This window comes from Chiloscyllium plagiosum, unplaced genomic scaffold (genome assembly GCF_037043375.1).
Source record: "Chiloscyllium plagiosum isolate Xiang-an unplaced genomic scaffold, Cpla_swu_hap1 HiC_scaffold_35, whole genome shotgun sequence".
In the NCBI taxonomy this organism is placed as follows: domain Eukaryota; kingdom Metazoa; phylum Chordata; class Chondrichthyes; order Orectolobiformes; family Hemiscylliidae; genus Chiloscyllium; species Chiloscyllium plagiosum.
Window position 1 is genome coordinate 33,496,882 of NW_028270173.1, and position 23,112 is coordinate 33,519,993.

General features: G+C 44.0%; 1 protein-coding gene across 1 annotated transcript in view; it reads right to left on the bottom strand.

Annotated features, from left to right (window-relative positions):
• LOC122541325 (complement C4-like) overlaps nt 1-23,112 on the bottom strand; it is a 158,027-nt gene that overhangs the window by 53,173 nt on the left and 81,742 nt on the right. The window contains exons 24-28 of the mRNA XM_087979485.1: nt 21,232-21,435; nt 13,077-13,152; nt 10,958-11,111; nt 7,084-7,194; nt 1,024-1,192 (exon numbers count right to left, since the gene is read on the bottom strand). Of these exons, the coding sequence (XP_087835611.1) occupies nt 1,024-1,192; nt 7,084-7,194; nt 10,958-11,111; nt 13,077-13,152; nt 21,232-21,435 (714 nt within the window). The remainder of the gene's footprint in view (nt 1-1,023; nt 1,193-7,083; nt 7,195-10,957; nt 11,112-13,076; nt 13,153-21,231; nt 21,436-23,112) is intronic.

Here is a 23,112-nt window from a genome sequence, read left to right on the forward strand (position 1 = left end):
ATACTGTACTCCACCCGTGCCCTGTATAACTGGAGCATAACCTCCCTCCTTCCATGCAGGTAGACAGGATTGTGAAGAAAGCATTTAGTAGGCTTGTCTTTATTGGTCAGTGCATTGAGTTTAGGAGTTGGGAGGTCATTTTGAGGCGGTACAGGACATTGGTTAGGCTGCTTTTGGAATACGACATCCAATTCTGGTCTCCCTGCCGTAGAAAGGATGTTGTGAAACTTGAAAGGGTTCAGAAAAGATTTATAAGGATGTTGCCAGGATTGGAGGGCTTGAGCTATAGGGAGCGGCTGAATAGGCTGGGGCTGTTTTCCCTGGAGGCTGGGGGTGACCTTTTAAGAAGTTTATAAATTCATGAGGGGCACAGATAGGATAAATAGTCAAGGTCTTTTCCCCAGGGTAAGGTAGTCCAAAACTAGACGGCACAGGTTTAGGGTGAGAGGGGAAAGATATAAGAGGGATCTAAGGGAAACCTTTTCACATAGAGGGTGGTGCGTGTATGGAATGAGCTGCCAGAGGAAGTGGTGGAAGCTGGTACAATTACAACTTTTAAAAGGCATCTGAATGGGTACATGAATAAGAAGGGTTTGGAGGGATATGGGCCAAGTGTTGGCAAATTGGACAAGATTAATTTAGGATACCTGGTTGGTACGGATGAGTTGGACCAAAAGGTCTGTCTCTGTGCTGTACATTTCTTTGACTCACAAATTTTAAATATTTAAGGAAAACCTGGTAGTGTCATAGCCATCATTTCTGACCCTGTTTTAAAGGTTTCTGAAATTCCCAGCTGCCATGTTGGGAACTGAACTCACGTCAATGAAAAGTGAACAAAATTGATTCATTGCTAGCGTCACCAAGGATGCCAGTGTCCTCTGTATCCTAGAATATTTTGCATTATCCCATGCGCCAGCCAAAAAAACTAAATTGCATAAAGTGCTTGAGACATTGTTTAGACGCTGTTAGCCGTGAATCCAAGCATACCTTATTTACGACACTCTCTGCTAGTTCTGCCATTACCTTGAATGTAAATGGCCATCTCTTTCAATTTTTCATCAGCCAGACGAGCAGCTGAGCTTTCAGGGTCATACAATGCAAGTGCGTAGGCGGTGATCATTAATGAGTATGGGCGCTTGATATTGTCAAGCTCCTTAGAAAGGTAGCTAATTGCTTTTGAAATGCTTGTGTTCTGTAAGAGATTGAGACACAAGAATAGGAGAAATTCACAGAAAAGTAACGGGAAATGATTTTCTTCTGACTGAAAATCAGCACTGTTGAAAAAAAATACATTCACGTAACACTCCCCCTCATGTGTAGATTTTCGTTTTTGCTTTGATCTGACCTGTCAAGACTTTTGACTCGGAAACTTGCCCTAACTCAGTTTAACGCTGAAAATGTGTTGCTGGAAAAGCGCAGCAGGTCAGGCAGCATCCAAGGAACAGGAGAATCGACGTTTCGGGCATAACCCCTTCTTCAGGAACTCAGTTTAACTCCAATACTTTATACAACCAGTAGTATGTAGCTTAAAAATACAGGCTTTGGGAGCTGAAGTGAAGGTGCCTCTACCTCAGTGCATTAATTCAATGCTGCTCGTTTGTTGACCCGTGTGTTCCTGTGCTGAGGGAACAGTGCACTCTCACTGTTGCAATGGGCAATGTACAGTGAATCTTCTCATTTACATCAATGGGTGGCACACATAGGAGGGCACTCAAGTCACATTGCAGCAAGGCTGCTATAGTTCTGGGGGAGTGAATAGCTGCTCCCTCATTAGAGAGATTGTGGTTTTACCTGAGGGTCAGGCGAGGTTGGGAAGATGGGAGCTTCACGGTGATGTTAGCCAATGTGGGAACTGGAACCCACCTTGCTGGCAGTCACAACTGAGCCAACTGAGTGAAATGAGAGCAGTGCCCACTTTCGTTCGGAATGTGAGACAAGTGGCAGAGCCTGTGAAGGGTGAGGCGTGCTAACAGTTCAGCGCAACAACCTTCAGCTGTCACATCCTGTTGACCTCATGTCTTGCAGTGACAGCGCCAATGATAGGAACCGAGGGAATTATTCCCTTCCCCCAGGTCTGGAAGGATATAGTTGGCACTTTGTTGAAGAATATCAAGAAAAGAATGGACCACCAACCTGGCAGAGATCCCACATCCCACCCCACCCCAATAAGGGATGAGTCAATCTCATTTGTGCTTGAATGAGAGGAATCAGCATTAATTGCCAGGCCATTGCCCGGTCCTGGCAGTGGGCTGCACAGATGAAAAGACGAAAAGACCAAGGAACTGGAGAATGGATTCTTTTCCTTCCAAATCTCCTTGGGATACATAGATGCAATAAGAATGACTTGAGTATAGGAGTTGGGATTCATGTTGCGGCTGCACAGGACAAAGGTGCGGCCATTTTTGGAATATTGTGTGCAGTTCTGGCCTCCTTCCTATCGGAAAGATGTTGTGAAACTTAGAAGGGTTCAGAAAAGAATTATGAGGATGTTGCCAGGGTTGGAGGATTGGAGTTACAGGAAGAGGTTGAATAGGCTGGGGCTGTTTTCCCTGGAGCGTCGGAGGCTAAGGGGTGAACTTACAGAGGTTTATAAAATCATGAGGAGCAATGGATAGGGTAAATAGACAAGGTCTTTACCTTGGAGTGGGTGTGTCCAGACTAGCGAGCATAGGTTTAGGGTGAGAGGGGAATGATCTAAGGAGCAACTTTTTCATGCAGAACATGGTGCATTTATGGAATAAGCTGCCAATGGAAGTGGTGGAGGCTGGTATAATTACAACATTTAATAGGCATCTGGGTATGTATATGAATAGGAAGGGTTTAAAGAGATATGGGCCAGTGCTGGCAAAAAGGGACTAGATTAGGTTAGGATATCTGGTCAGCATGGACGAGTTGGACCCTGAAGGGTCCGTTTCCATGCTGTACATCTCTACAATTCTTTGACTGACATGAGGGACTGCAATATGGATAAAACATTGGCTGAGGGATAGGAAACTGCGGGTGATAGTGAATGGATTTTTTTTCAAGCTGGAAGATGGTTTGTAGCAGATTTCTCTCAGCGTCAGTATTGGGATCTCAGCTTTACCCCTGATGTATATTAATGATGAAGGCGTTCATGGGATGGGTAATTCCAATGATTGCAGATGACACAAAACTTGGGAAGGATTGTAAACTGTGAGCTCGACAGTGTAGAACTTCAGTGGTGCATGTCAGTGGAGTGGCCAGACATGTGGCAGATGTAGTTTAACGTGGTGAAATGAGGAGATGCATGCTGACATTTGAGAGACATTTCAAAATAGGGGGTACTATTCCAATGGAAACCTGGTGTTTAATAAGCAAAGGTCATTAAAGAGTGCAGGACAGGACAAGAGAGTTGTTGATCAAGCTGAGAGTGTTCTGGGCATAGAGTGCAAGAGCATGGAGGTTATGCTGAACTTGACAAAGACACTGGCAAGTCCTGAGCTGGACTATACAGTGCTGGCCGCAATATGAGAAGGATGTAAATGCATTGGAGAGGATGCAGGAGTCGTTCAGGAGAATGAGATACACCAGTTATGAGGAAAGGCTAAACAGGTTGGGAACTGCTTTCTTCAGAGAGGTGAGGCTAAAAGGAGATTTGATGGTAGCTTTCGAAATCGTGAAAAATTTGCACAAAGAGGATTAGAATAAACCATTCCCACTCATAAATGGATTGAGAATCAGAGGGCGTAATAAAGTGTTTTGCAAAAGAGGTGAACACATGGTGAAAGAAACAAAGCCGTACAGCGAGTCGTTAGGATCTGGAATATACTCTCTGGAAGTGTGCTCCAGGGATGTTCAACTGAGGCACCTTACATGCATTGTCTGAGCTGAGATGTCACCATTCGTTCATAAAACCTTAAATTATCTCATGACTGTGACTTGAAAGCAGTTCTGGGATTTACATATTAATCACTAGAAACCGACATCCCCATTCTAAGTGATTGAAGACTTAACAGCAATCTAGGTTTGTTCGATACTCTGCATCAGTTGTTTGGCACTTTGACCTTTTACTTTTGTATTCTGTGTCCTATGATCCCACTTCACCAGCTACCTGACAAAGGAGCGACGCTCTAAAGCTCGTGCTTCCAAATAAACCTGTTGGACTATAACCTGGTGTCGTGTGATTTTTGACTTTGTCCGCCCCAGTCCAACACTGGCACCTCCACATCATCTAAAAAAGATGTTGATTGATTATTTAAATAGAAGCAATGTGTGGGGTTATAGAGAAAAGGCAGGAGATTGGCACCAAATTAATATGTTTAGAGAGGCAGGGCCAATTGGAATCTTACAGCATTATAACAATTCCGTGATTCTTGTGTCAAGTATCACTGTTCAATAAAAACATATGAACATTTATTGTATACAAGTCCCACAAAGAAATCATCATTTGTGACAAGGTGCGGCATACAAATTATATACGCTTCTATTGCAGTAATTGGGAAATGTTCAGATAATGCAATAATGTGGAGATTTCCTCTCCAGTCCTTTATATTTCTACATAGCTCCCAGGTGGACAATGAGAAACAAGATGCGTTGTGACTTCTGTAGGAAGTTTCATTTCATTTCTACCCTTTTCTAATTGCTATTTAGAAGGAGACTTCATATTCAGATTTGGATTAATACCTGTTATTGTGGAGAATTAGCTGCTGAGAATTGATGTAATTAATAAAGGGGTTACATGAGTTTCTGTAAAAATATTGATGTATCTTTGTATAAGACCATAAGATGACAGGAGCACAAATTAGGCCACTCAGCCCATCCAGTCTGCTCTGCCATTTAATCATGGCTTATAGATTTTTCAACCTCATTTTCCCGCTTTCTCCCTGTAACCATTGATCCCCTTGGCAATCAAGAACTTCTCTATCTCTGTTTTAAATGTACTCAGTGACCTGGCTTCTACAGCCTTCTGTGGCAATGAATCCCACAGATTCATCACTTTCAGGTCCTAATCTCTCCTACTCATGGAAACATCTTCCCAACATCCACTCCGTCCAGGCCACCCTGTATTCTGTAAATGCCAATCAGATCCCAGCCCAGCCTTCTAAATTTCGTCGAGTATCATCCCAGAGTCTTCAAATGTTCCTCATATGTTAAGCCTGTCATTCCTGGAATCATTCTCGTGAACCTTCTTTGGACCTGCTCTTGAGATACGGGACACAAAATTGCCCACAATATTCTAAATATGGTCTGACCAGTGCCTTATAAAGCCTCAGAAATCCATCACCACTTTTATATTCTAGTCCTCTAGAGATGAATGACAACATTGTATTTACCTTCCTAACTACCAACTCAACTTGCAAGTTTACCTTAAGAGGATCCTGGACTTGGACTCCCAAGTCCCTTTGCACTTCAGATTTTTGAATTTTCTCCCCATTTTAAAAAATAGTCCATGACTTTATTCTTCCTACCAAAGTGCATAACCTCACACGTTGTATTTCATCCGCCACTTCTTTGCCTGATCTCCTAACCTCTCTCAATTTTTCTCCAGACTCCCCACCTTCTCAATATCTGCTCCACCTATCTTTGTATCATCTGCATATCTAGCCAGAATTCCCTCATTTCCTTCATCCAGTTCATGTACAAAGTGAAAAGTTGTGGTTCCAATTCTGACCCTTGTGGAACACCACTTGTCCCCGGCTGCCATTCTGAGAAGGACCCTTTTATCCCCACTCTCTGCTTTCTGCCAGACAGCCAAGCTTCTATTCATGCTAGCACCTTGCCTCTAACACCATGGGCTCTTATCTTACTCAGTAGCCTCCTGTGCAGTATCTTGTCAAAGGCCTTTTGGAAGTCGAGATAGATAATATCCATTGGCTTTTCCTGGTCTAACCTGCTTGTTACCTCCTCAAAGAATTTTAACAGATTTGTCAGGCATGACCTCCCTTTGATGAAACCATGCCGACTTTGCCCTATTTTACTGTGCGCTTCCAAGTATTCAGAAATCTCATCTTGCACAATTGACTCCAAAACTTTACCAAAAACTGAAGTCAGGCTAATCGGCCTCAAATTTCCCATCTTTTGTGTTGCTCTGTTGTCAAATGGTGGGGTAATGTTAGTGATTTTCCAGTTCTCTGGACCCTCCATGACTAGAGTGATACCTGAAAGATCACCACTAAAGCCTCCACTATCTCTTCAGCTGTCTCCTTCAGAGTTCTGGGATGTACTCCATCTGGTCCAAATTATTTATCAATTTCCAGACCTCTCCGTTCTTCTAGCACCTTCTCCTCAGCTCTGCACCCCTCCTCTCCACTGACTCTGTTGAATTTTTGGGATATTACTCATGTCTTCCATCGTGAAGACTGATGCAAAGTATTGCATTCCAAATAGCAGTGTTTATACTGAATCCAAATTCCCCAATGCATTGGGTGCAAGTTCCTTAAATATCAAGATGTTTCACTGAGATTGTTTGAACATAAGAACTGGAAGCAGGAGTAGGTCATTAAGGCCCTCCAGCCCACTCTGCCATTTAATATAATAATGGATGATCTCACCTTGACCTCACTTCCACTTTCCCGCCTACTCCCCATAACCCTTCAACCCATCACCTATTAAAAATCTGCCCATCTCCTCCCTAAGTGTACTCAACATCCAGCACACTCTGGGACAGGGTAATCCATAGCTTCACGCGCTTTTGAGAGAAGTGATTCCTCCTCATCTCTGTTTTCAATCTGCCACCTCTTCACCTAAAACTGTGCCCTCTCGTTCTAGATTGTCACATGTGAGGAAACATCCTTTCTCAATCTACTTTGTCAATCCCCTTTGAGCATCTTATGCTTCTCAGTCAGATCTCCTCTTGAATTGAAGATCTGAAGTCAATGCACAGAGAACAATGGGAGATGATTCCGTCAGACTGCAGTGCCACTCCCACACGTTATGGACCAGTCAGGGATGAAGTTAGTTCTTTATCTCTGAAGTTTCTTAATACTTTTGGTGGTTGGTGCAAAACCGGTGGTGGTGAGTCCATCAATGATTTTGAGCCTGTCTTTCCAGTTTGTTATGTACGTTCACTTCATTGGCACAAAGCCACAAACTCTCGGGTGAATAGTTAACACTGAGCCTTACCACTCGTTGTTGGGTTGCAAGATCTTCGTGAAAGAAAGTCCAGGATCTCATCAGTGCTATTGTGACAAAGGCTGTGGTCGGAATTTTTGCGTCTCCTTTTATAATTCCACCCTTCAAAAAAAATGAAAACACCAGCAGGCACTTTATTTTTAAAAAGTCACAGATTAGGCTCAGATTCACGTTGTCACTAATTTGAGTTATTCATAGAATCCCGACCATGTGGGAGTAAGCCATTCGGCCCATCGATTCCACTCGATCACAACCAAGTTCACCCTACCCCTGTTTTGAAGGTAGAGTGGAGTGGCAGATTATCCATTGGAAAGGCTGAATGAAGTTAGAGTGTGAAATGTTCTCTACTGTTCTGAAATTAATATCAATGCCAGCGATTGTGCATAAATATCAACAATATCTCCATTAATCAAAGAACCCCTACAGTGTGGAAGCAGGCCATTCAGCCCATCGAGTCCACACTGACCCACTTAAGTACATCCCACCCAGACCCTCCCCTTTTCCCTGTATGGTTGCACTTTCCCCATGGCTAATCCATCAAACCTGCACATGCCCTGGACACAATAAAGCAATTTAGCAAGGCCAATCCATCCTAACCTGTACATCTTTGGACCGTGGAAGGAAACCTGCACAGACACGTGGAGAAGATGCAAGCTGTACACAGACAGTCACTCAAGGCTAGAATCGCACCCAGATCCCTGACGCTGTGAGGCAGCAGTGCTAACCACTCAGCCACTGTGGTACTTTGTTGTTGGCACTTTCTTATGATGAGCAATACCTGGCGACTGAACATTTAAAAAAAATCTTTTTTCATATTCAATGCGATATTCTGTTTCAGGAAGGTTACAGTTGTCTAAGGAAGTATCCATTGAGTGAACATGATAAAAGATTCAACCAAGTTATTCTTACAATTAAGAACCTGAGCTAGATTTGTGAGAACATTCCTGTAGAGAGATTTAGGATGCGTTGTTAGAGTGGCTAATAATTTGAAACGTGAATGGGAGGGGGAGGCAGCCAGAAATAGCATTATTCAAATGTCAGAGACTCAGGGAAGCACTGGCTGCGCAGGAAGTGGAAAACCAAGTGGAGGGAAATAGCCAATCTACCTGTCATCAGCATTCTGTCCTTCTGTTAATAACTTTTAATCAGAACTTTTGGTGCTATTGGAACGCTATCCATCAGTCAGGGAAATTGCCAGTGTTAAGCAAAAAGCTATTTTCGCACATCTTCCAACTGAAGTCAATAGACAGGAGTTGTATTGATACAACTATCATTGCATCTAACCGAGTGTTAATCTTATGTAGGGTGTTAGATCATAATTAAGAGTTATTGCATGGGAAACCACACACCACCTGAATTGGAAATATATTGCCGTTCCTTCAATGTCGCTGGAGTGAAGTGTTTTAGCTCTCTTCCTGACAGTATTATTGATGAACCTAGTCAAAACTGAATGCTACAGTTCAAAAAGGCATGTCACCAGCATCTTCTCAAAGGTAAACAGCATTGGGCAAAAAAGTGCTGGCCCAGCCTGCAGTGCCCACATTTCATGAATGAATGAGAAACAAAAGGCCCTCTGAAATGGCCTGGTAAGCCATTCAGTTGTCTGGCCTTAGCCACCTGCTGTTCACTATGAAGGTACAACCTCTCTGTGTACATCTGGATAGTCTGACAGTACTCCACTACTTTAGTGAAAAGACACCTGCACAGACTCCACCCTCCTTCGTCTGGCCGAGCTTGCCCTCACTTTCATGAGCTTCTCCTTTAACCTTCTTCATGTTGAAGATGTGGATATGGGAACCCACATGGGTTCTAGCTCTACCTGTCTTTTTGCGGCAGTGTTAAACATTCCTTCTTCCAGTCCTCATCAGGCCTCCCTCACCCATAACCCTTTCCCTGTTCCATCCATCTACTTATCAGTGCCGCTTCCCTCTCTCATCCGGAATTGGGAACACCATCAGTTTCCATCCTACTCCAAGTCTGATTCTTCCCTTTCCTTTCCTGACTTCTCTGTTTCTACCGAGAGTGTAGTGCTCGAAAAGCACAACAGGTCAGGCAGTATCCGAGGCGAGGAAAAATCGACGTTTCGGGAAAAAGCCCTTCATCAGGAATGAGGACTATGTTTTTATGTCTGGGGATGGGCTGTCCGCCAATATCCATGATAAGCCTCACCCATTCCCCCAGTTACCTCAACCATACGTCCTCACTCACTGCTTCCTGCAAAGATTCCCTTCCATTCTCCCAGTCTCTTGTTCCCCCTGTCGCATCTGCTCTGATGATACCACCGTCCAATGGGATGCCTCTGACATGATCCCTCTCTTTTCCTCATTCCAGGATTCCCAGCACCCATGGTTGACAGACCCCTCAGCCTCAGCCTTGTCCAATCCATCTTCTAACGTTACCCCTGCCTCCCAGAACCACATGATAGGGACCCACCCCCTTCTCCTCAATTTCCACTCCTATTAAGTTCCACAAGCAAAGGATGACCATTCCATTCCCTCCAGGAAGATGGCGCCACCACCATTCCCATTCCTTCACTGTCAGCATTCCATGGGGATCATTCCTTTCCCCCCCACCATTATGACACTCCCACTCCACTCCTGATACTTCCTCACCGACACCTTCCCATGCAATCATGGATGGTGTAACACTTGTCTGTTCACCTCAACCTCTCCCCACATTCCACTCCTTTCAAAAATGGCAACTTCCTTCCCTAAAGAGAATAAGTGAACCAGTTGAGGAATTCCCTCTTCCCCCCAATAATCATTAGATTGTCAATTCCAGATTCCAAATTCAAAGATCAGCCATGACGTGATTTGAACTCAGGGCCCCAGAGCATTACCTGGGTCTCTCTTGATTAACAGTCCAGCGATAATACCACTAGGCCATCAACCCTCCCCACCTGGGTTTACCCAGCATACTTTTGTGTGTTTCTGTATATAAATGGAATACATTCCTTGAATCAAAGGAATCAAACTACTTTTTGGGCAGTATCTGACTTGTGGTTCATTTTATGGTCTACCTGACATTCAGTTCCCTTGACTTCAGGTGATCTATACATCGTAAATATCAAAAAGTAAATAACCATGGACTTATCATACCATAAGACTGGTCTCTCATTAAAGAAGCTGGTGGTGGTTTAACCTGAAGACCAACACGCCTCAGATGGGGGGAGAGGTTGAGTAGATTAGATTCCCTACACTACGGAAACAGGCCCTTCAGCCCAGCAAGTCCAAACAAACCCTCTGAAGAGTAACCCACCCAGACTCATTCCCCTACCCTATATTTACCCCTCACGAATGCAGCTAACACTGTGGGCAATTTAGCATGGCCAATTCACCTAACCTGCACATCATTTGGATTGTGGGAGGAAACCGGAGCAAATCAGGGCAGATGTGGGGAAAACGTACAAACTCCACAGAGACAGTTGCCCGAGGCTGGAATCAAGCCCAGGTCCCTGGCACTGTGAGGCAGCAGTGTTAACGACTGAGTTACCATGCTGCCTAAGTAGAGAGCGTGGGCATCAATCACACTATCTCTCACATGCAAAGCGAGCGCTCTACTAGTTGAGCTAATTCCCCAAAGGCTAATTCCACAAGGTTGAGAAGGAGAGTCTTTCACAGTAATAGTGTGGGAACTGAACCTGTGCTGTTAGCGGTCACCCTGCATTGCAGGCCAGCAACCCAATCAAACGCACTAACCAACCCTCCTGGTGCCATTAGTCTAACAGAAGCTAAGGTGACTTTGCTCATTTTAATTCACAATCCACGACAGGTCCCTCTCTCCTAGTGGAAAGGCTAATTGTGTCAACAAGGACAGCAGTGCATGTAATAAAAGGCATGTGAGATATGAAGGAATGAGAAACAACCTGTAAATTTGGAAACATGGGATAGGGATCGTAAAACTCTCCAGCTGCAGTCTGATGCTCCAGCAAATACAAGACGGATTGTTGAACTTGGTCATCGTCAACCTGGACCTGAGTATTAGCTATTGACAGTATCTTAACAATAAATGCGGTTAACCTGAAATGAAAAGCAGATATTAAAATCACAGAATCCCTACAATGTGGAAAGAATCCATTCGGCCCATTCACTCCTTAGATTGTCAGAAATGATTTGAAATGTCAGTGCACCCTGCACACCCCACATGGGCATTGAAAGAAAACTTGGAAATGTTCCTTCAGTGTCGCTGGGTCAAAATTCTGGAATTCCTTCGCTGAAGGTCAATCTGGACCGCAGCAGTTCAAGGAGGCAGCTTTTAGAGGGGGGCAGTTAGGGATGGGCAATAAAATGCTGGAGTCAGCCAGAAACGCCCACGTCTCACGAGAGAATAAATAAATGAGGTCTTGACTTAGCATCACTCAAAGGGTGCTAACTTTGTAAGTGCAGCACCCCTCAGTGTCCTCAGTACTGTCCCATGCTTTGAAGCAGTGTCTCCAACACAGCCACATGGCCTTTTTTCTGCTTCTTACCTTCTTGGCATTTTGACTTTTAAACTGACCTTAGTGACGTTGGCCACGCCATTATGCCCAGCAGCGGGCTCTGTCGAACTCAGTGAAAGCAGATATCAGGCAGAGTGAAGGTTGGGTGATTGAGTCTCGTTTAAGCCCAGGCCTAAATTCAGTTGCACCCGCCCAAGACCTTCCATTGAATATTGCAAACATTTTCAATTTGATCTCCGATACTGTTTGAATTGCATTATTAAAGAACCAGTGCTCGTGAAACAGCCTCTGAACAGATATGCACTGAAACAAAGAGAATAAGAGCAGCAAAAGCCCATTCGGCCCATCAAGTCTGGACTACCATTCAACGAGCTCATAGCTGATCTCGTGCTATGGCCCTGCTCCCTTCCCATGCCACTCAACATCTTTAGCTTCCAGAAAGCTATCTATTTCTTTCTGATGAATTCACCTCCATGTTCTTCTGTAGTGCAGAATTCCATGGGTCATAAAGTCACAGGGCAATGCAGCATGGCACAGTTGGTGGGCCTTTGAATTATTAACTTAATGTTAACTCAATTCAGTTATTTTCTCAATTCTGTGACCAGCCACCCATGTAATTTAAGTAACTGTGTAAATTGGATTTGAAATGGCATTAATTCTGGTCACTTGGACTGTGATGGATACAGTCATAGAGTCAAACAGCACGGAAACAGACTCTTCCGTCCAATTCGTCCATGCTGACCAAACTTCCTAAAATGAACTGATGCCATTTGTCTGTGCTTTTCCCTGTTTCCCACTCAATCTTTTCTATTTATGTACTTGTCCAAACGCCTTTTAAATGTTGCAACTGGACCTTCATGTACTACTTCCTCTGGCAGCATATTTCACATGTGAACCACCCTCTGTGCAAAAACATAGCCTCTCAACTCCCTTTTCAATCTTTCTCCTCTCACTTCAAACCTATGCCCTCTAGTTTTGAACTCCCCTATCCTGAAGAAAAGACCTTGGCTATTCTCCTTTTGTACACCCCTCATGATTTTATAAACCACAATAAGGGTACCCCTCCGCCTCCTACATTTCATAGAAAAAAGGTCCCAGTCTATCCAGCCTCTCCTTATGAGTCGAATATTGCAGTCCTTGGAGCCCTCTAAGTGAAGATGCCTCCAATGTCTCCTCAATGCACTATTTACCCTGAGACTCTGAGCCGTTGTTCTGTGCTCTCTGGCCAATGAAACATTATCGCTATGACTAGTCTGCCCTGACAGAAATATAAACTTTTCAATGAGATCCTCTCACATTCTTCTAAATTCCAACGAAGATAGGCCCAATTGATCAAATCTCTGGCCATATGACAAACCTGCCAAACCAGGAGTCAAATGCATTGTCTCTATGCCTTTGTTAAGAAAGAGACCAAATCTGTACGCAAAGAGTCTACATGGCTAAGACCCAATATCTAAAATGGAACATATTTAATTCTGAACCACGAGTGAATGGAGAGAATACAAACCGAAAGGAGTGAGAAGAGGAAAAGACTTCACCAACTCACCATGTACTGCCAGGGTAGTTGCTGAATTTTCCATATGCTCCATTGGCATTTTTATGTTCCAGTATCCTTTTGTACCCTGCGAAGTACAGCAGTTAATTGGTTGCTCAGTCATGAAGGGGGGAGGGGGGAGGGGAGCAGCCCTAAGTTGTAATCCACATAGGCACCAACGATATAGGTAGGAAGAGAGATGGGGATTTAAAGCAGAAATTCGTGGAGCTAGGGTGGAAGCTTAGAGCTAGAACAAACAGAGTTGCTCGTGAAGCGAGGAATGTAGAGCGAGAGAAGCTGAACATGTGGCTACAGGGATGGTGCAGGAGGGAGGGTTTTGGATTGCTGGATAATTGGGGCTCTTTCTGGGATAGGTGGGACCTCTACAGACACAATGGTCTACATCTGAACCAGTGGGGTACCAATATCCTGGGGAGAAATTTGTTAATGCTCTTTGGGTGGATTTAAACGAATTCAGCAGGGGGATGGGGACCAAAGTTGTAGTTCGAGTATATGGAAGGATAAAAGTAATGAAGTCAGAATTAAGGTTTCAAGATTGCAAGAAGGCACTGGCAGGCAAGAAGTTGGCTTGAAGTGTGTCTACTTCAACACCATGAGAATCCAGAATAAGGTGGGTGAACTTGCAGCATGGGTTGGTACCTGGGATATCCATGTTGTGACCATTTCAGAAACATGGGTAGAGCAGGGACAGGAATGGTTGTTGCAGATTCTGGAATTTAGATGTTTCAGTAAGAACAGAGAAAATGGTAAAAGAGGGGGTGGTGTGGCACTGTTAGTCAAGGACAGTAGTACAGTTGCAGAAAGGACATTTAAGGACTCCTCTATTGAGGTAGAATGCGCTGAGATTAGAACCACGAAAGGAGAGGTTACACTGTTGGGAGTTTTCTATCAACCTCTGAATAGTTCCAGAGATGTAGAGGAAAGCATAGCAAAGATGATCCTCGATAGGAGCGAGAGTGACAGGGGAGTTGTTTTGGGGGCTTTAACTTTCCAAATATTGACTGGGAATACGATAGTTCAAGTACTTTAGATGGGTCAGTTTTTGTCCAATGTGTGCAGGAAGGTTTCCTGACACAATATGTAGACAGCCCAAGAAGGGGCAGGGTCACATTTGATTTGGTACTGTGGAATGAACACAGCCAGGTGTTAGATTTGGAGGTAGGTGAGCACATTGGTGATTGTGACTACAATTGGGTTATTTTTACCTTGGTGATAGAAATGGATAGGTATATATGGCAGGGCAAGAGTTATAGCTGGGGAAAGGCAATTACGATGCAATTAGGCATGATTACGATGCATAGGATGGGGGAGGAAACTGCAGGGGATGGGCACAACTGAAATGTGGAGTTTATTCGAGGAACAGCTACTACTGATCCTTGATAAGTATGTACCGGTCAGGCAGGAAGGAAGTTGTTAAGCGCAGGAGCTGTGGTTTACTAGGGAAGTTGAATCTCTTGCCAAGAGGAAGAGGAGGCTTATGTTAAGATGGGATTTGATGGCTCAGTTAGGGAGCTTGAGAGTTAGAAGTCATCCAGGAAAGACCTAAAGAGAAAGCTAAGAAGAGCCAGGAGGGGGTCATGAGAAGTCATTGGCAGATAGAATCAAGGAAAGTCTTAAGGCTTTCTATAGGTATATCAGGAATGATAGAATGAGAGTAAGATTAGGGCCAATCAAGCACAGTAGTGGGAAGTTGTGCGTGGAGTCTGAGGAGATAAGGGAAGCACTAAATGAGTACTTTTCTTCAGTATTCATACTAGAAAAAGACAATATGGTCAAAGAGAATCCTGAGAAACAGGCTACGAGACTGGATGGGATTGAGGTGCATAAAGAGGACATGTTAGCAATTCTGGAAAATGTAAAAATAGATAAGTTCCCTGGACCAGATGGGATTTATTCTAGGATCATCTGGGAAGCCAGGGAGGAGATTGCCGAGCCTTAGGTGTTGATCTTTATGTCATCATTGTCTACAGGAATAGTGCCAGAAGACTGGAGGATAGTAAATGTTGTTCCCTTGTTCAACAAGGAGGGTAGAGACAACCCTGGAAATTATAGACCCGTGAGCTTTACTTCTTGTGGGTAAAGTGTTGGAAAGGGTTATAAGAGATAGGATTTATAATCATTTAGGGATGAATAAGTTGATTAGGGATAGTCAACATGGTTTTGTGAAGAGTAGGTCGTGCCTCACAAATCTTCTTGAGTCCTTTTAGAAGGTGACTAAACAGGTGGATGATGTGGTGTATATGGATTTCAGTAAGGCATTTGATAAGGTTCCTCACAGTAGGCTATTGAGCAAAATACAGAGGCATGGGATTGAGGGTGATTTAGTGGCTTGAATCAGAAATTGGCTAGCTGAAGGAAGACAGAGGGTGGTGGTTGATGGGAAATAGTCATCCTCGAGTTCAATTACTAGTGGAGTATGGCAAGGATCTGCTTTGGGTCCACTGTTGTTTGTAATTTATATCAATGACCTGGATGAAGGGATAGAAGGATGGGTTAGTAAATTTGCAGATGACATTATGGTTGGTAGAATTGTGGATAATGTTACAGTTTACAGAGAGAAATAGATAAGCTGCAGAGCTGGGCTGGGAGGTGGCAAATGGGGTTTACTGTGGAAAAATGTGAGGTGATTCAGTTTGGAAGGAGGAACAAGAATGCAGATTACTGGGCTCATGCTAAGATTCTTGGTGTAGATGAGCAGAGAGATCTTAGTGTCCAGGTATATAGATCCTTGAAAGTTGCCACCCAGGTTGATAGGGCTGCTAAGAATGCATATGGTGTGTTAGCTTTTATTGGTTGAGGGATTGAGTTTCGGAGCCATGAGATCATGCTGCAGCTGTACAAAATGCTGGTGCGGCCACATTTGGAGTATTGCATACAGTTCTGGTCGCCAATTTATAGGATGGGTGTGGAAGCTTTGGAATAGGTTCAGAGGAGACTTAGTAGGATGTTGCCTGGTATGAAGGGAAGGTCTTACAAGGAAAGGCTGAGGGACTTGTGGCTGTTTTCGTTAGAGATAAGAAGATTGAGAGGTGACTTAATTAAGACTTATAAGATAATCAGAGAGTTAGAGGGGTTGGACAGGGAGAGCCTTTTACCTCAGATGCTGATGGCTAGCAGCAGGGGACATAACTTTAAATTGAGGGGTGATAGATACAGGACAGATGTTAGAGGTAGTTTCTTTACTCAGAGAGTAGTAGAGGTGTGGAATGCACTGCCTGCAACAGTAGTAGTCTCGCCAACTTTCAGGGCATTTAAATGGTCATTGGATAGACATATGGATGAGAATGGAATAGTGTAGGTTAGATGGGCTTCAGATTGGTTTCACAGGTCAGCGCAACATCGAGGGACAAGGGGCCTGTACTGCGCTGGAATGTTCTATGTTCCATGTTCTATGTTCCATGTTACTTCTGCCATGAACTCTCAATATTATTGATCACCAAACTGGCCATCATTTACACACATGCTCACCATTAGGGGCAAGTAGGGATGGTGTGAGAGGGCAAATGCAGTCCCCAGCCAGTCATGCTCCACGTCGCATGACCAAATCGAAAATTGTGTGAATGAAGGTTAGAAGGACGTGTTGGGGCGACTGAACCAACTTTGGGGTTGACCTTTAAAGGCACTGACTGGGTTCACGTGCACATTCACCTTCATCACTTGGAGGTAAGATTCTGTCTGGGAGATTATATGGTACAATAAGGTAAGTGGTAACTATAAGGAAATGCCCCAAGATGTCACAAAGGATCTGTGGAGAGGAAAGCAGATTTGGCAACATATGACGTTGTCCTGAAATGCTAATTTATTATTTTTTCCCCGACCCACTAACGTTTCCTGACCTGCTGAGTGTTCCCAGACTGCTTTGCTTTCTAGCATCCTCACTATCTGGTAGCAGGCCATTCAGCCCAGACCAGCCCATCCCTCTATCCTATCACTGCATTTACCACACTAATCAGTACATTGCTGGATGCTCTGGGGCAATTTAATATGGCCAATCCACCTAACCTACACATCATTGGACTGTGGGAGGAAACACATGCAGAATATGCGAACTCCACACAGACAGTCACCCAAGGGTGGAATCAAACCCAGGTCCCGCACACTGTGAGGTAGCAGTGTTAACCATTGAGCCACTGTTGCATTGGTGTGCTAGGTTGTTTTCAATTAAAACTGGTGGAAGACAACTTGAGCATGAACTAAAAATGACAGACATGAGAAACAGAAAAACTTAAGCACAGCTTAAAAACAATTAGAAAAGTGAGGAGAAGAATGAGGTGCCCCATAAATTGGAGGAGGGATTGAGCAGTGCATCACAGCAACGGGTGCGGAGTTTCTAAATAAACTAGAAACATTATAATCTGTAATTTTCAAGAATTGAGGCTGTGTGAAGAAGCTGAGTGCAAAGGAGTGTGCAAAATCTGATGTAAGATATTGGGAGTATTAGTAGACAGGTACGGAGTGGAGCAGTGCTGCAGGTAAAGGAGGTTGGAAGAGCCCAAGATTGGCTTAGAGTCAAACAAGCCTGTGGTCTTGGGTCACAGAGAAACAAAGAGAAATGGGGGAAATGAGGCTGTGCAGGTGGAGTCTGGGGAGCAAAGAAAGAGTTTAGCAAGCAGAACCTCGAATATATCAATCTCTAAACTTAGCATAAAACGTCACAGTTCAAACAGATGAATCCCAACTTTTGCTATTCATATCTGGCCTGGCCAAACGTGACTCTAGAGCCACAGCAATGTCGTTGACTCTCAACTGCCCTCTGAGCCATTAGGGATGGGCAATAGATATTGGCCTAGGTAACAATGCCCACACCCCGTGAATATGTTTTTAAAAACTCCAACAAAATGGTGACGAGCTGAGTTGTTCTTGTGGTGAGATGGATTGGGAGGTTCTGCTGCCGTGTCGGTACTTGCACATGCTTCTGTTACGATCCGGGGTAAACCATTCTGCTAATTTAAACCAGCAACAAAGAATGGATTCACTCCGTGCTGTAATCTCTTAAAATTCGAGAGGCAAAGAACTATCCCTGAGGTTACTATTTAAAGTAAAAATTAACAATTTTACTCTTTAGGTCTAACAGAGAACATTAAAACCGGCAACTACTTACAACTCCTTCCTCTTAAACCTATCTTTTACCTCCCAATCTCCAACATTAGTCTGATAAAAAAAATCCCAATTAAGATTTACAAAAAAAAACTAATAATGCTTCAAAACCAGTCAGCTTTGCCAATTTCCCTTTGTAGATTTTCCTCTGTAGATTCTCTCCACGTCAGCTTTGATGTTCTCCTGCGTGCACTCCCCACAGACGGGTACCTTTCAGAGAGCTCTTCAGCTAGAAATATACATTTGCTGATCTTTGGCAGTTCTCCTCCTAACTTCAAAATGTCTAATTTTATACCCCAAAACATTGGGTCATTTCATCAGCTTTAATATTATCAAAATATTAAATAAAAATTTGATTGGGTTTTGGTATTTTGCAGCATCATTTAAACTGATTGGCCAGATTTGAATTTGTTTGTGTTTCATGGCAACCCAGTCGCTGCTATTTGTTTTGACCAAGTTTTACGCTGTTATCTTGTTCAGGACTCTCTGTGCTTTGTCGGTCCTTGTGAGCTTTTTAACTCTCTTAAAGGTACAGCACACCTCTACACCTTCATAACACTTACACAATTAGTGATTCTGAAGCGATTGATCATACCAACCCAAAACACCCTGAGGCTCACTTCCCAGTTTTTAATGTTGTTGGATGCTATAAAGACACCACGCATTACTGAGGGATGGTTTCACCAAGCAAACTGAGTACTAGGAAAATTGTGGAATGATGCTAATTGGGAAATGACAGCCTGATTGGAATGGTGGACAGAGATTGGTCTTTCTGCAACTGTGCTGGCCGGTCAACTGCCAGTCTGAATTCAAGAAATACTAAGAGGTGACTTTTTTTTTATTCATTCACAGGAATGAAGGCTGTGCCAGCATTAACTGCCCATCCCTAGTTGCCCAGAAGGCAGTTAAGAGTCAACCCCATTGCTGTGGGTCTGGAGTCATGTATAGGTCAGACCAGGTAAGGACAGCAGTTTTTATCCTTGAAGGACATCAGAGAACCAGATGGGGTTTTCTAACCATTAACAATAGATTTGTGGTCATTGTCAAACTCTTAGTTTCAGTTTTTCTTCCAATTGAATTTTATTGACTATTTTCACAGGGTTGCGAGATAGAAGTAAATCAAAGGGAACACAACTTATGTGGTCTCTTAAAGGGATAAAAATAACCATCAGCAAATGCTTTGGTATGTTGCAGTCCATGTCTAAGGATCGCTCTTGCATCAATGCTTTTCATAAAAATATTTTCTAAACAACCTGTTATTACACACTTCTGGAGCAGGTGGGCTTGAACCCAAATTGAATCATAGAATCCCTACATTGTGGAAGCAGGCCATTCAGCCCATCAAGTCCACACAAAGTCTCTGAAGAGCATTCCACTCAAACTTATCCCCCGACCCTATCCCATATTTCCCATGGCTAACCCACCCAGCTGACATGTCCCTGAACATTATGGGATAATTTAGCATGGCCAATCCTTTCAACTTGCACACCTTTGGACAAATTCCACACAGACGGTTGCCCAAGGGTGGAATCAAACCCTGGTCTCTGCTGTTATGAGGCACTGTGCTAACCACTGAACCACTATGCCACCCTGTAAGTACTCCTGGCTTAGAGGCAGGGATGGTATAACTGTGCCAGAAAAGCACCAACTCTAGTTATTCATATTTTCCCAGTCAATCTGCTCAAGTACGTTATTTCACAGTGTCATTGTAGGTGGAACTTGAGACTGGGTCTAGTGGTAGGGACACTACCATTGCAACCACAAGAACATAAGGGCCTAAGAATTGGGAGCAGGAGTAGGTCAATCAGTCCTTCGTGCATGCTCTGCTATTTAACATGATCATGGTTGATCTTATCCTGGCCTCAACCCGACTCTCCTGCCTGCTCTTCATAGCTCTATATCATGCTTTTCATCAGAAACATATCTGTTGCATTCTTGAATCTGCTAATGGATTCTACCTCCACTCTGGGGCGGTGAGTTCCACAGAATCCCAACCCTCCGAGAGGAATCGGTTCTCCCCATCTCAGTTTTGAACGTATCTTCCCTCACTCTACACCTACGAACTCTTGCTCGAGACTGTTCAACAAGGAGGAGCATTTGTGCAACGTCCGCCTAACAATCCCTTTTCGTATTTTACATACTGTACCACAGTGAGATCTCCCCTCATCCCTCTGAACTCCAGCAAGTACAAGCCCAAGCTGTTCAGCACCCCCTCATACGACTGCCCCTTCATCCCTGGAATTGACCTGGTGAACCTCCTCTGAACTACCTATGAGGACACCACATCCTTCCTCCAAGGACGGTGGCCAGAACTGGACTCAATACTCCAGGTGTGGCCTCACCAATGCCTGATGAGACTGTAACAACACTTCTTGACTTTTAAAATCTAGTCCCTTTTGCAATAAGCAATCCAATCTGTAGTAATATTTAAGAAACGTTTGAAAACGATTTGCAGCTCAACTTGATGATATGGATGTAGGTTAGCTTGCTGAGCTAGAAGGTTTGCTTTCAGACATTTTGTCACCATGACTAGGTAACATCATCAATGAGAATCTCCGCTGAAGCATTGGTGATATGTCCCACCTCTCTACTTTTTGGTCTTGATTTCTTAAGGTGGGTAATGTCATTTCCGGTTCTTTTTTTCACGGGTAGGTAAAGGGGATCTAAATTGATGTGTTTATTGATGGAGTTCCGGTTAGAATGCCATGCTTCAAGGAATCTCATACGTGCTTTTGTTTCACTTGTCCTAGGATGTGTGTGTGTTGTCCCAGTCAAAGTGGTGCCCTTCTTTCTCTCTATGTATGGAAAAGTCTACCTTCCCTTGAATAAAGGAACTGGAAATATCATCACCCACCTTCAGAAACCAAAACCTATAACTAGAGAGGCGGGACATACCACCAGCGCTTCACTGAAGACTCTCACTGATGATGTTACCTCATCATGGTGATGAAACGTCTGAAAACAAGCCTTCCAGCTCAGCGAGCTAACTTCCGTATATATTTAAGAAATGTTTCAGTGTGTTTTAAATGATTTCCAGGCAGATCCCTACCTGCTCTAATGTGACTGAGTGCTTCGTCCTTCAGCTCTGCCTTTAGATGCAACCATTGGTCACTTTTGTCGAGGTAATTGGCAGCAAAGACTGTTGGGGCCAATGCGGTCGTCGTTTGCTCAGTGCACCCTGTCGGTAATCGAATGAGCTTCTCGATCCCCTCAGGCGACAGGCTGTTTTCCACAATTTCTCCCATCACGTGACCTAAAAAAAAAGGGCACCAAAAAGGAGTCACTGAATGGGATGCAGCTCGGGGGGAGATGGGAACACTCAAATAAATCTGAAGCGCCTAAAAACCGAATGGAACAGAAATGACCAAAATAGTTTAAAAAAAACAAAGAACTGCAGATGCTGGAGACCGGAAATGATCAAAAGTGGAAATCGCTGGAGAAATTCAGCAGATCCCGGCAGTGCATGTGGAGCGAAACAAGCGACTGTCTGTGTGGAGTTTGCACATTCTCCCCATATCTGCGTGGATTTCCTTCGGGTGCTCCGGTTTCCTCCCACAGGATCGATTTGGGTGCGAGCATAAGAGGTACAGTTTGTAAGTTTGCAGATGACACCAAAATTGGAGGTGTAGTGGACAGCGAAGAGGGTTACCTCAGATTACAACAGGATCTGGACCAGATGGGCCAATGGGCTGAGAAGTGGCAGATGGAGTTTAATTCAGATAAATGTGAGGTGCTGCTTTTTGGGAAAGCAAATCTTAGCAGGACTTATACACTTAATGGTAAGGGCCAAGGGAGTGTTGCTGAACAAAAGACCTTGGAGTGCAGGTTCATAGCTCTTTGAAAGTGGAGTCGCAGGTAGATAGGATAGTGAAGAGGGCGTTTGGTATGCTTTCCTTTATTGGTCAGAGTATTGAGTACGGGAGTTGGGAGGTCATGTTGCGGCTGTACACAACATTGGTTAGGCCACTGTGGGAATATTGCATGCAATTCTGGTCTTCTTCCTATCGGAAAGATGTTGTGAAACTTGAAAGGTTCGGAAAAGATTTACAAGGATGTTGCCAGGGTTGGAGGATCTGAGCTACAGAGAGAGTCTGAACAGGCTGGGGCTGTTTTCTCTGGAGCATCGGAGGCTGGGGGGGGTGACCTTATAGAGGTTTACAAAATTATGAGGGGCATGGATAGCATAAATAGAGAAAGTCTTCTCCCTGGGGTTGGGGAGTCCAGAACTAGAGGACATAGGTTTAGGGTGAGAGGGGAAAGATATAAAAGAGACTTAAGGGGCAACTTTTTCAGGCAGAGGGTAGCACATGTATGGAATGAGCTGCCAGAGGATGTGGTGAAGGCTGGTACAATTGCAACATTTAAAAGGCATTTGGATGTGTATATGAATAGGAAGGGTTTGGAGGGATATGGGCTGGGTGCTGGCAGGTGGGACTAGATTGGGTTGTGATATCTGATCGGCATGGACGGGTTGGACCGAAGGGTCTGTTTCCATGCTGTACATCTCTACGACTCTATAACTCTATGTGCAGGTCAGGTCACAGTGTTCAGGGATGTGGTTAGGTGCATTAGTCAGGGGTAAATGTAGAGTAATAGATAGGGGAATAGGTCTGGGTGGGTTACTCTGCAGAGGGTTGGTGTGGACTTGTTGGGCCGAAGGGTCTGTTTCCTCGCTGTCGGGATTCTATGAAGAAAGTAAGCGTTTCAGGTCCTGTGACCCTTTCTCGTATTTTGTTTGTGGTCTTTAGTACGTGCGTATGCATCTGCAGATCATGCTTGACAGTCCATTCTTGGCTGACACAGGGATTTTTGAAGTAAGGACCACAGCCGGCTGACAAGATGTAAAGTGTGTGACCTTGTGACTGCTGGGCAAAGTTTCGAAATGCGTTGCTTCTGTTTTTGCTTAACGAAAAGGTGGTCTATCTGAACT